Below are 13,709 nucleotides of genomic sequence, written 5' to 3' on the forward strand. Positions count from 1 at the left end.
GACAGAGAAGTAGAAAAGCATGCAAGGATTCTGCAAGACGTACACACAGCCTGCTTGCAAGGACTCCAAGAAGCATCAAGTGAGAGATGATTCCCTGCTTATTGCCATGAGCAACAGAAAGGATGCTGTCAGCTGGGATGAGGACAACAAAGAGCAGTGACAAAAACTCCATTTTATCTCATCTGAGTGGCTGTTTCAAATTTGCCTTGCCTTTTCACTCAGGGTTTCTTAAAGGTTATAAACAAGTATTCTGCAGTCAGACTAGATGAAAAAGATAAATAACTCATTCACTACATGAAAACAAAGGTTAATAAAGGCTGAAAAATGAAAGAAACAAAGAAAGTCATTCCTTGTTACCCAGGAAGAAGCCACAAAAACAAATTCATGAGTCGCTAGCAGACCTGTACTCAGAAAGCAGGTACTGTTGGCTAAATCCTGGCCATGCTGAAGTCAACTGGAACATTGCTATTGACTTTGGTGTAATGCGGCTTCACTTGACCTATTTTGCAGCATGCTTGTTACTCATTTCGCCATCATGGTTCTTTTGGTGCTTAATAATCCAGCACCTGCATTTCCCTGATTAGTGACCGCCTTGAAAAGACAAATGCAACCACCATGCTGGCCACAGCCACAGCCATGCTAGGATGAGGAGTTGCCAGCACTGGGTACCACTTCAAGGAAAGACCCTGAACTGGGGAACTGGAACTGCAAAAAGTCTGCCAAGACCAGAGTCAGGAAAGCAGTGCTGGTGAGCTTAAATGAGCTAGTCTCACTTTTCAAAGGCCTTGCTTAATGCCATTGGGTGGAGAAGAGCTCCTGTCTGCTGTGCTCATATACTGCCCAGAATATCACAGAAGGTCTCTAAGTCTCTTTCAGTGTTTAGTCTGTGAAGCAAAAGGAATAGCGGTTCAGCATCTCTATCTGTTTAACGTACAGGCAAAGGGGTTTGCAGTATTTCTTCCCCACATATTCCGTGCGCAGAAACCCTCATTTTAATTGTCTCCAGTCTAGGCATAGATTTAGCTGTGCAGTAACACCACACATTGGATTTGAATGACTGTAAAGTGCTTGAGGGAATTGTTATAAAGAGCAGCATACTCATACCAAGGATTATTTATCTTTGGCTTTCTCATTTCTTCTTCTGGCACAATAGCGGATCGCAGAATAGATCTGTGTAGCCTTTGCATTTATTGCCTCCTTTCACCTAAACTGTCTCCTGTTGAGCCTAGTCCCATCACTTAAATTTGCAGCATTGCTCCTGAGTAACAAGCTACGCTGTGCATACGCCAAGCACTGCTGCAAGGGAAGGGAAGTGAGGCAAGCAGTGGGTTTTAGATTGAGGAAAAGGCTGGAGATCATCTGGATGGAGGAATGTCTATTAATGAATTAGCCTACAAATAGGCTAGCCAGCCTAAAAACCAGAATATGCTACACATTCTCATTCTACATTCCTGACGTATTCACAACCTCATTAAAATATAACCAATGGAGAGACAGTGTTGTTTGGTATTATTTCATGCCCTAGAGGCAGGTCTAATTTAGCTTGGCTCTATACACTGAGAAATAAAGACATACAATAGTAATCCCATGCAATCTTCACCGTGCTCCCTGGAGAGGGGGCTCACCACTGGCAACTGTCCATCTATCTGTCTCCAGCTACATAAAGTACTTTCAGTTTACTGAGGTGGAGAGATGGGTGAGATTAGCTGAAGCAGACTGTCAAAGCTGTGATCACAGCACAGGGATCTTACTCTGGAAAGGAGAAGAGCCCCATTCCCTGTTCAGCCCTCAGTGCACATTACCAGGGAGAAAAGATGAGCATGTGTGTTGGGACACTAGCTTTGCCTCATTAGTAGCAACATCCAGTGATCTCCTGGCTACAGGAATAATCAGCAACACTAAATACAAGCTTGTTCAAGCAGAAAGGTGCCATTGAGCTCAGCCTTTCAGAGGATATGGCGTTGTTATTTTGAACCATCCCCAAAGCAAAAGTCTGAGGATACGTTTCTGAGAGCACCACATGGTTAATTGTCATGTATCTTCCTTACAGACCACCAGAAAAACAAAAACGTTCAAATGTTTAGAAAAAAATGATCAGATGAAAAGATTTGCAGTTGTTTAGCCTAGAGAAAAAGACTGTGGGGAGACTTGATAGCAGTCATATGTGGAAAAGATAAGAAAAAAAAATTATTAAATTATAGCCAAGGGGGAATTTTAAGTTAAACATCAGGAAATACATCCTACACATAAGGACAGCAAAGTACTAGAATGGACTGCCTAGTGGGCTATGGAATTTCCATTATTGTAAGCTGTAAAAGGTTATTAGATAAATAGTCAGGTACAGCCCAGACAGAGCTGTGTGCCATGGGGCAGAGGAAAGCAGGGCAGTGACCTCTAAACATCCCATCCAGACCATGGCTTTGCACAGGCTTCACTATGAACCATCAGAAAGAACTGATGGTGCCCCTGTATTTTGGTGTAGCACTGTCTAGTGACTCGCCACATGAAGGTGCAAGGCCCTAAAGCCTAGCTTTGTAAAAATGAAATCATAAATAGTGTTGTCCCTTTAGATAATGTGGTGTGATTGAATGCATTTCTTTGTGCTGCCTTCTGAGTGTGAAGGGAACTGTGTGAAAACAGGTGTTGATTGTGGTTTTGTGTCATTCAATTGAGCGACTGCAACTGAAGCCCTTGTTCTCTTCTAGCTGGTGCTTCTGGCCCACGTACAGCAGGTGGAGGACGGTGCTACAAGCATACTCCCAACCACCACGTGTGGCTGCTAGGCATTCCTGGCAGACATATGTGGGGACCTATGATATGTCCTTAACTAGATATAAAAAAAATAATCAGTGAGATGATACAGTAAAGGTGAGCGAGGAGGGATCTCTGAGGGAGCCACCTGCCCATGCATGCCACCGAAGGCTGCAGTAATATTAGTATCACCACTATCACCTTCACCGCACTGACTTCTTTCCTTTGGTCAATGTAGGAAAGCTTCATTACCATGGGACTTGAATAGGTTGCAAAACTTTGGTCACACGCCATAAAACCATAAGTAAGAAGATGTTATACACATGAGAAATTGGTCTATTGACATTACAGAGTACATTTATCCCTATCTGACTGAACGGCTCACTATATAGCCCCATCAGCATGAGACAGCAATGCACTTGCTTTTCAGTGTAATATACCTGTGCTCAAATTGTTCTATGAATCTAGACCTTGTCTTAAAACAAAACCCTAAGCTCACACTTTTAAAAGCACAAGATGTGAGGAATTATGCCCCTCATTCGTTCGCACTTGACCATACAGCTCTCGTGCTAGGAAGACTAGTAGCAACAGTAGGTGGACAAGGGTGCTACACTATTACTAAGACTGTTGACCTCCAAGAGCTCTTTCACGTCAGGCTATTCAGATCACAGTCTTCGCTCCTTCACACTAAGACAGACAATTTACTCATAAAGAAAACTTCTCTGTCCCCTTTCCAATAAAGGCATATTCTCTGGGAAAAAGGAGAAGCCAGGCCCCCTCCATCATGTGTAATTTTTGTTCTTCGCCTATCAAGCAATGCCCATGCCAGAGAATAAAGGTACCCAAATGCATCTGCATGACTTGGGAGTTCCTAATATTTCAGGTCTCTCAGAGGCAATATTTGGGATATAATTCAGGTAAATCCCTCCTGATCAAGTGATCATCTGAAGCCCAGTGTCTTTCATCTGAACTTTCTGAAATTGAGACCATTAGTCCAGTATATTTCACACTGAGAAAAATACAGACTGAGCTTCCAGGAGGTAATATTAGGGTAGCTCTGCTGCAACCACCATGCTGGCATGCAGGAACCTCAAACCTCCACCCTAACCCTGCTCATAGGGTTTTACAACTGACTTTCAGCTTATAGATGATGGGCTCACCTAGGAAAATATGCAGAATTGTGCTGGCAATAATAAACCCTAGATGAAAATATCCTGCAAACACCTGTAGCAATTTTCCTGGGATTGATGGACTGGACTAAAGCCAGTGAGCCTAAGCCATTAAGTATTCCTTCTTCAAAGCACCTGCAAAGCCAGGTATGCTTATATGTAAGCTGCTAATATCTGCAACATACCTAGACTAGCACTGCCAGCTGTCACCAGCCCCAAATACTCATGGTTCATGGAAGTGTCCAAGACGGCCTTTAAAAAATGTATTAAAAAAGATGACAAAAACACCATCTCCACACTGGAAAGAACTATTTCTTTCTGCATTTGGGATTCACAGTTATACTACAAAAGTTCAAATTAACAAGGCTGTTAAATGTCATGTCCTGACTCATTTCAGCTGGAAAAACACCAGTGCTTTCAGTTATCTTGCTCCTGCCTGCTGCTACAGACTACCCCTCTAGCCACCACACACAAAACAGTCACCTCAGATTGGTAGTTATTGGCCAGCAGACAATCTGCAGCACAGATCTAATTGTCAAATTTCTCATTAAAGACTCTGAAAAAGCATAAGCTCTGTTGATCAAGAAGGAAAAAAAACAGCCTGGATCCTTGATCTGAGCAACAGCGAGTTAAACAGTACTTCACCTGCACGTCCAGCATCAGAGGATTTATCCGGTACATCCTGATGTAAGAAAAACACTACTGTGTTATTTTCCCAATGTCCAAAAGTCATCTGGAAGCCAATGCCTGCTTCATGGGAGCCATTCAGATGATAAAAGTTGTTCCAGAAGAGAATCACAGTCCTTCCCCTCCACACCATACCAGGTTATAAGGACTTTAAATCAACCATGCCTGGCTCCATAAGTCCTTTCCTGAACTGTAATGCAGCAGATTTCTCATTAAACGTGAAGCTGGGCTTACACTCCCCTCTAACTAAAAAGACATAAAGGATCTCTTGAAAGTCACTATATAATCGTCCTACAAGATTTGTAACCATGCTACCCCTTCTTAATAGCTTCTGTAGTAACCTTCCCCAACTTTCTTCAAGCCCAGAGGTTCTGCTAAGCCACACTTCCCACTTCCACCTGGGAGAAAAGGGCCACATCTTTGCTCCAGATGAAGTATTTTCTGAACTTAACCTGATATCCTGCCACATTCCAGTAAAATTTACATGACCCATATCAAGAAACCAAACTGTACGCAAAATAGATGTAATATTTCATCAATTCCCACTCATTCTTCTGCCAGGTGGTAACTGCCAAGCATGAAACAGAACCAAACCTAAGCCTCAAATAAGCCAGCAGTGGTATTAAACCTGTTTTAGAAGTAACTCACAAAAAAGCTAACAACCAAATACAGCAAATTTATGTAATGCAATCTGATCACTGAATAACTTAAATATATAGTCACATATACAGTAACAAGTCCATAAACTGAACAAGATGACTTTTAATAACAATATTCATAAATAATAAGAAATGTTAACAGGTGGCCAGGATATAAAGGATAAAGTTTACTCAAGATTTAGACACTGACTTCCAAAGCAAAGGTCTCCTTGCATCTGAAGGTAAAACCCTGCGTGGAGAGAGAACCTCCTTTTAGCATCTTATCAGTTATATAAAGCTACAATAAAACCAGCAAAACAAATCTAACTATTGCCTTTGGGCAGATTAGAACCCACCCTGATTTCTATTTGTACACCATCAGCCAAGTAGCTCATGTGCTCTGTAGTTACTTGTAGTCATCAGGCGTTTGCTGTTCCTACAGCTTCTCATCTGTGACCACTTCCTTTAATTATTCTTCTGCTTACATTTCTTGCTTCTAAAGCAGCAAGTTCATGTCCCCATAAAGGAGCTGAAGACTGGCTAAAAAGCCCATAAAATTCCCAGGGCTGTAGACCAGCCTCTCTGGCAGGCTTTGCCTGTGTTGCCCAGTTCCTCTTTTGCTCCAGCCATTGTGCCCTGTAGTTTACAGTCCCACAGCACAACATCTGTAGTTGTGACTTCTAGGTACTCTCAAAAACATTGCTTGAGGTAGAAAATTTTGGTTGTGCAGCTAATGAGTAGAAACATGCACAAGCGAGCAGTGCCACCAGATCCTCCCTGCCTCTGCTAGCAGATGCTCTTCCACAGGGTCCCCTCCCTCCCTGGGACAGCACCACCACCACATCGCTCAGCCTTGCCAGTCTTTCTAGCCCCACTGTGGCCTCTTCACACAGCAGCTGCTCTATGCACAGGCTTACGTGTTACCCGTCAGTAACTGTACAGCTCTGGGTACCAATAGAAATGAATAAAATATGCTCTCTGAAGCGTTTTCCAAACATAAAATCACTCCAAGTTGCAATAGCCTCACGGCTGAATTATTCTCTTGCAAATGCCCTATGCTCCTTCTGTCTTAGGTGGCTCCACAACAATCCCACGGGGGTTTATACTTCTTTTAGTACTGCTCAGTATCCATAACAATGCAGAACCTGGATCACATTTGCTCTTCTGCATCCTCCTAGCCCCAAAACCCCAGAGTTGGCATTGACCTGTGGGGTTTTTTTTGAATGCCCAGGGGCATAAGGGTCTGTCTAGCAAAGGCACGGGTTTGTGCTTGGATCAGCTCTTGTGTTACCTAGGAAAGAGAGTGATTGACACTCAGTCACTTTAGATTTGAAATAGAAAGGTTGAGTTAGGGCAGCCATTACTTTCTTTCTGCCTGTGGGCCAAACTGACACTTTGCAGCCAGATCTAGTCCTTCCCTTCCTCTCTGTTACATTTGGAAAGGTCAGCATCTATTTATGTATTTGCACTGACTGCAATAAAGCCACTTTGGCATTTGCGTTATCACAGAAACTAGAGAAAACCAGGTTCACCAAAGCCAGCCTGGCTGAGCAGCTTGGCTGAAGACATTTCAGCAAGCCCAGAGACCAAAGCACACATCTGACGTTCAATAGGGACAGAAACCCCCTCCTTGGTCTGTTTTAACTCACTTCAACAAGAGCATGTTTCCCATCTGCTAGCTAATTACTTCAAACTATACACATTGCGTGTCAGTCTTTTTAGCATAAATTTGATTTTCACCATCAGGTATGTTTGCATCTTGTCTATAGGGAGTAGTTTCAGACTGACTATAGCTTTTGCTTAACTGACCAGATAGAACAGATGATGCCTATTCCAGCTTTGCTAACAGGCTGCACAAAATGGTCCAATTACACAGCTCTTACTCATTATGGAATCAAAGTGAGGGTAGGGTTTCACTTAAAAAAATCTGGCTTAATATTTAGTTATCTCAATCACCTGATGCCAATGGCTTGAGATATTATCCAGGACTGAAGGGAAGCTCCAAAAGAGCACAATTTATCAGGTCACTACAGACAGTATTTCATATCTCAGTTTATGAAAGGCACTATATGATACCATTGCTTGAATAATTCAGAAGATCTCTTATAAATTGCATTCCTAACATGCAGATGTCACTTCACAAGATGTAACTACCTCTTCACCTTTTAGTATACAATGTTTTCCATGTTTGCAATAATTAACGTTTATTACATTTTCATTTTGAAGAAACATATGTAGCCCCAATCAAGAACATAGTTTGCATTACAGTATGCTTGGGAAGGAAGAGAAAAAAAAAAAAAAAAAAAAGAGAAGAGAAAAAAATGAAGAAAAGGGATAGCACCAAGAAAGTTCCCCAAATCCTAATTAAATGCAACTCAAAAGAAGTCAGGGAGATACTATTTAGACAGTAGAATTAGTGGAAATAAATATAAGAGTTGCTCAATAAATGTTAGGTCTGGAGGCACTTCATGCTCCTACCCAAGACATCAAGAAAAAAAAAATCATGACATGTATGACAGCAAATATTTCAATGTATTTCTCCAAGCAGCTATTAATTACATAGCTTTACTGAGAACAAACTACTTCAGTAAGTTAGATTGGAAGCAAAAATTAACAGTGTGCTTCCAAAGTCAACACCAAAGGCAATAACTCATACCTCCTGGCAACACTGCAGTCCATCAAACCCTGCCTCTCTTCACTTCAGGTCACTTCCCATTTCTTACAGACTTTTTGGACCATGAGGGTCTAAAATCAGTCCAAACAACACACAGCGTTTGCTCTAAGCAAGTTAATATTGTCCTCTTAACAGGGTCCACATTCCTCATACAGCTGTACCTTCACATTCCAGCCTGCATCGGCACAGCAGCCGCACTCCCACCCAACCCTTCCCAGTGCCTCCTGCCTGAATCAAACTGCCATTTTCTGCCTCAGAATGAGTATGTTTTTCCTATAATCTTTGTCACGCAAAAAGGAGAAAAGCCTGGAGACTCTACACCAAGCTCCCTTTCCAAATCTGAATTATTTCCCTGAAATAATTACAAATTATTCTACTAGCTGCAGGCTGAAACTGTAAAACCAGGGAATTTGCTTTGACACAGCAAGAGTACCAGCATCAGAGGACACAATAAAATCTCTGTCCAACTGAGTAATGTTGTGAGCAACCAAGAAAAATTAAACAAACTCCCAGAATCTAACAGGTACCCTGAATAAAAACCACAAATCACACAGCACGATCATAAAATCATTCACTGCTACCCAATACAACACCCACCGCAACAACACAGAACATGTCAGAGAATATCTCCACCTCACACCTACAAGTAGAGCCATTAACTTTTTTCCTGCCTTAATATTAAGGACAAGAATTTAAATGCTAATTAATAATTTTGAAAATAATGCCTTTCTTCTGATCATGAGGTATCCAGAAACAGCTGCCAGCTTTCCCAGATTTATTTGTGGCTCAAAGCTGTTTCCTTTGGATTTCTCAGACACCATTTGTGATGACTATTCATGAGCAGCTCCTTACAAGTGGCCATTCTTCTAGCTGACAGCACTTTGCAGGTGAAACTTTAGAAGGGATTTGAGCAGCTGGGGAATCGTATTTTAGTAATTTGAAATAATTTACTTGTACCAAATGTGTCTAACTGCTTCAGGTGAAATACAACAAAATCAGAAAATTCTTCAATGAGTTCTTCTATTTTGTCAAATTAAAAAGTTGAAGCTTAACATTTGAAATTTCTTATTAAATGTATACACTCCTCTATCCTCCAAAATTATATTTTACATGTCCAAGTGAAAAGTTTCATTTGATTTAACTATTTCTTCAACCTTCTGGGGTAAGGGGAAAAGACATCACAGAAATTCACCTCAGTTCTTCCTTGCTATAAGCTTTTACTAAAAAAAACCCAACACAAATCAATTATATGCGTAAATAGCTAAATACTGGTGGTCCTCTAATGGTAAAGATAGTCTGAAATTTGCTTTTGAAACTCTGAGGATGAAAAAGACAGGAATGAGTGAATAATTACTTCAGAAACAGTTTAAAACTGCCTTGTTTTATTCTCTAACTCAAAAGCAGATGAATGTTATTTCACATTTCTCTCACAACATGGTTCTGACTTACACCCCAGCTGTTCCTGTGGTTACATCACATTTACTCACAGCATCTAAAATTACTGCGGGGATACATGGAAGCCTGTTTTCTTCCATCCTAGTCAGACAGGAAGGGGTGGAAAATGCTAGCCATTCTGTTGTGCCTCAGTACACCACCACAGCAGGACCAGAGGTGCATGGCTAAACTTCCAGACTGAAGAGCAAGGTGAGTGTAGGTCTGTCCTGTCAGGGACAGGACTCCTGAATGCTCACCAATACACAGTTCCACATTCTGTGTAACAGTTGGACCACAACGGAGAGGAAATTTATTTACAAGTTAACCTGAGACATGGCAGCCCGGCTATGCAGTTTTACCCAACCATGCCACTGATCTCGGCTGTAGTAGGGTCACCGGCATCTCTGGACTCTCACGGCCACCAGACACATATCAAAATTATGGGCTAACACTGGAACTTAAAGTCTACACAAAAACCTTTACAAAAGCCATAGGAATAACCTCTTGTTAGTATTAAGCTACACCTACAGTTACATGCAGAGTCTACACGTTTTGCCTCCCAAGAGTGGGAAATAATGCTGTAGATCACAGCAAGTTACAGAATAAAGCTGCTGTCAAGAAACATCTGATTTTAATTGAAATGACACTTCATCAGTCAACAACTCCAGGCAATGCCACCATAGTACGTGCTCGGAAATGAGATGCAGGTGGGATGCCCACCCTCACTGCATGTTAGGCCACTTTCTGTAATGAGCCACATCCTGCCCTGCATCTTCTCCTGACCATTAGCCACTAGCAAAAACTGACAATGAGCCACGAGCAGTTTCTCTACAGGAGGAGAAAGATGGTGCAGTCTGTGTAATATTTCATTTCTGTTTCAAAAAATTTTAATTCTAGAAATCAGGGGGCAAATGGGAGGGGAAGAGTAAGAGGAGTAACTTCTAGCAGCTGGAATTGCTGGTTCATGCAAAACACTGCAACTTCAAATTTTGTTCTTATAGACTGAAGCAAAACACTAAATTACTATTGCCACATAAAAGCTTTTTTTTTTTTTTTTTTGTAGGTTTCTTCCTCAACCAATCAAAAACTTGGAGGAGGATATAATCAAGCAAAGTCTGAGGAAAAAAAAAAAACTGGCAATGGAGCTGATTAAAAAAAACAGCTGAAATATTACATTCAAAAAATGGTAAAATGAAATTTTATAACACCACCAAAACCTTTTAACCTTTTAACTTCAAAGAAAAATTGAAAAATCAATGAACAGATACTAAATTTATATTTTGATGAAATAGCATTTTTAAAAAGCACCTCATCAGAAAATGTTGAACCAGCTTTTAAGAACTTTATCTACAGATTATTCAAAAGAAAAAATATTGTATTTTGTATTGTTCACATTCAAAAATAACTGACATTTTACATATTAAGTTCTGACATACAATGTTTCTGTATGTTTCCATTGATGCATAGCCAGCTTATTCTATGCCATAAAATACAGCAAGTTTCCTATTTACTTTTGACTTACATTATCCTTTAGGTCAATAACTGGTTCAGGACTGAGAAATGTTCTGCAAACACAAAATGGCTTAAGCCCAGCAGATTGATGGGGATAGAGCCTTTTTTATTTATTCTGGAGGAAATATTTTTTCAATTATATCAACATAGCTGTGGCCCTTTACATTCCTGTTACAACCCCTGAGAATTTCGGAGTATAACCCATATTTTAGGAGTGGTTTTAAGCTTCTGGATACTTTTGAAAGGAATATTCATCTTCACAAAAATTGCTTGCTGGTTGCTAGCATGCTAATAGACACCATTCTTCAAAGTAGAAGCCTGAAAAATTTAGGTGAGTATTTTTTTTGAAACAGAGAGAGGTAGAAAAATACTTTGTTTAAGAATTTACTGCAAATAAGTCTTCCTAAGCTTTTAAGCCTAACAGGATTTCATGTGATAAAGGTCTACAAAATTCCTCTGGGCAAAATACATAGGAGTAACACATCAAGTCAGAGGCAATGGTACTTGCAAGAAAAGAGGGAGCAGAAGTGAGTAGCACTTGTCAGAAATGAACTGCCCATCAATTGATTAATGGAACAGCATTTCCGGCACCCGTCCTAGAGCTGCTTTGTAGCATTGTTCTAGGGTTGGATCATCATAAAAATTAACCCCTTCCACCACCACCCCTACAACAGCATCCAGCCATCCTCTTCACAGCCTGCTCGGCAAGCATAAGGGACCCTGAAAAGTCCCAACTCCTTAGTTTATGTTGTCCCTCAGCAGTTCATCTCTCCAGGGCTTCCTAGATCCTCACTCTCAATCTGGCCAGCTGATAAACTTTGAAGATAGGGCTTGGGAGCCTGGGAATCACTGCAGTTCCTAACACTGTGATTCCTCTCTACCCAGCATGTACCTCTCTGAAGGTGCCCAGAGTCTCTTTTCTGTGAGAGGAGGTAGGACACCACTGTGGCCAGCAGAGTGCTAGTTTTTAATCCCAAAATAATCAAATCTGAAATCCCAAGTTCATCACAAAATAAGTGGCCTCCCTGTGCCAGCTCAGGTGGGGCTTTCCTGAAACACTGGACAGGATGCACACACATATTTTGAGCAGTTGCTGCCAATATCTTTGTGTGGTCTGAAGTCCACAGCTCTGCCAAGAATTTCAGTTTTCTCCAATAAACAGTGCAATATTGTAGCAACGAATCACACTAATAATCATAAAAAAGATTTACAGCTGCTGCTCTGCAACACATCATAAACTTCCTACCAGTCTCAAAGGCAGGAAGAGAAATTCACTCCAGCTGGGCAGCCCTGTTCCAGCTGTACTGCAGGAAAAGACTCCCCACGCACCTTTCAGCATCTACTCACTTGCAGGGACACAGCAGCTGGGGAGCAGCTTGAGGGAAGCAGAGGTCCATTAACCACTTCATTGCAGCAGGCACAGCCGAGTGACACGGCAGCAGGCTGGCAGCCTAAGCCAGGCGCAGCTGTAACACAGCTCCTCCAGATGATGTCTTAACACAGGAAGCAGCTGTTCCCATCTCCTCTGCCCTGTGCTGCAGCTTCCCCTCACTCTTTCTCCACTGAAACTCATTAAAAGCCATAAGTCTGTTGTTGAGATCTGGAAACTACTAATAACCTTTTTCATGTTTTATTTGCAGGATGAGTTCAACAGCTAAGAACTCTGCTACACGTTTAAGGGGAACAGCAACAAATGAAAAGCCTCATGCGAATGACTCAACACTGACTGGGAGGCTTAATAAATACCTATGCCTTTAATTTGAGAAAAATCAATACATCCAGATGTCTAGCTTTCTTTAAATGCATAGCCACATAAAACAACTCTCCTTCCACATACAACATTCAATATAATCAATTGATTATTTAACATCAGTTCAAACATTAGTTAAAAATACAAGAACCCTAGATCAGCATTACAAATTCTCAGCACTCAAAAACCCTGCACTTAACACAAAACACCTTTGCTGAACAGCAACAAACCACTTCTGATATTCAAAACACAGCAAGAATCGGCAAGGTCAAGTTGTCTGCTTCTGTTATTGCGCTCACATTGCCTGCCATCAATAAACTTAATTAACTTGGAAGTAACTTGGACACCTTCACACAAAGTATTGTCACATCTTAGCTAAGTAGATCTGAACCGAAGCAATCCCAGATGAGGGCTCAAGCTCCCAGTGAGTGTGATCACTGACTGAAATGCAGAAATTGCCTTCTTAAAACAGCCAGAACTTGAAACACCCAGTCTCATCCCTTATGTACACACCTGAAAAGCGGCCACAGAAATAACATGCATACAAACATTTTATAATCTTCAGGACACAGAAGTAAAAAAAGAGGAGACTGGTTTGTATTGAGAAATGAAGATACAATTTCTTGATGAGCATTCAGCCTATTCATATTCATTTGTACCACGTTACCATATGGTATACTAATACTTAAAGTGAAAAGAAGAAAAAGGTTACTAACCTGTGGGAAGAGAGAGTAAGTTGCATTGTCAATAGTGACAGAATATAAAAATTCCCCATCAAACCAGAGGTTCTTTCCCATTGGGGAGTTCAGCTTTGTCATCGCAAAGAGCTGCCCGGGGTCACAGCATTCTTCCAGCAGTTTCCTGGTGAAGACAACCAAAAGATAAAGAGCCACTAATTAATCGGAGCCTTGGCATGCCTTCTCCAACAACCACCCTTCACACCTGAGATCTGCCACTCTCAGATGCTCCAAAGCAAGCCCTTCATCTTCCCAGCCAGTGGATGAACATAGGGTGACCCTTTTTTACTTACAGAAAGGCCAGAAAACCTGATTTTGTTTCAGAAAACCTTAGAAACAGACAGTAAAAATGTCAAA

The 13,709-nt window shown here is 41.2% G+C and overlaps 1 protein-coding gene across 2 annotated transcripts in view; it reads right to left on the reverse strand.

Moving 5' to 3' along the window:
- The window catches only part of ST8SIA1 (ST8 alpha-N-acetyl-neuraminide alpha-2,8-sialyltransferase 1), a 142,174-nt gene that overhangs the window by 92,806 nt on the left and 35,659 nt on the right, over positions 1-13,709 (reverse strand). For both annotated transcript variants that reach the window (XM_080392203.1, XM_080392204.1), the window contains exon 2: positions 13,332-13,476. In XM_080392203.1, coding sequence (XP_080248329.1) covers positions 13,332-13,476 — 145 coding nt within the window. The remainder of the gene's footprint in view (positions 1-13,331; positions 13,477-13,709) is intronic.

Source organism: Falco punctatus, assembly GCF_963210335.1.
Source record: "Falco punctatus genome assembly, chromosome: 6".
Taxonomy (NCBI): Eukaryota; Metazoa; Chordata; class Aves; order Falconiformes; family Falconidae; genus Falco; species Falco punctatus.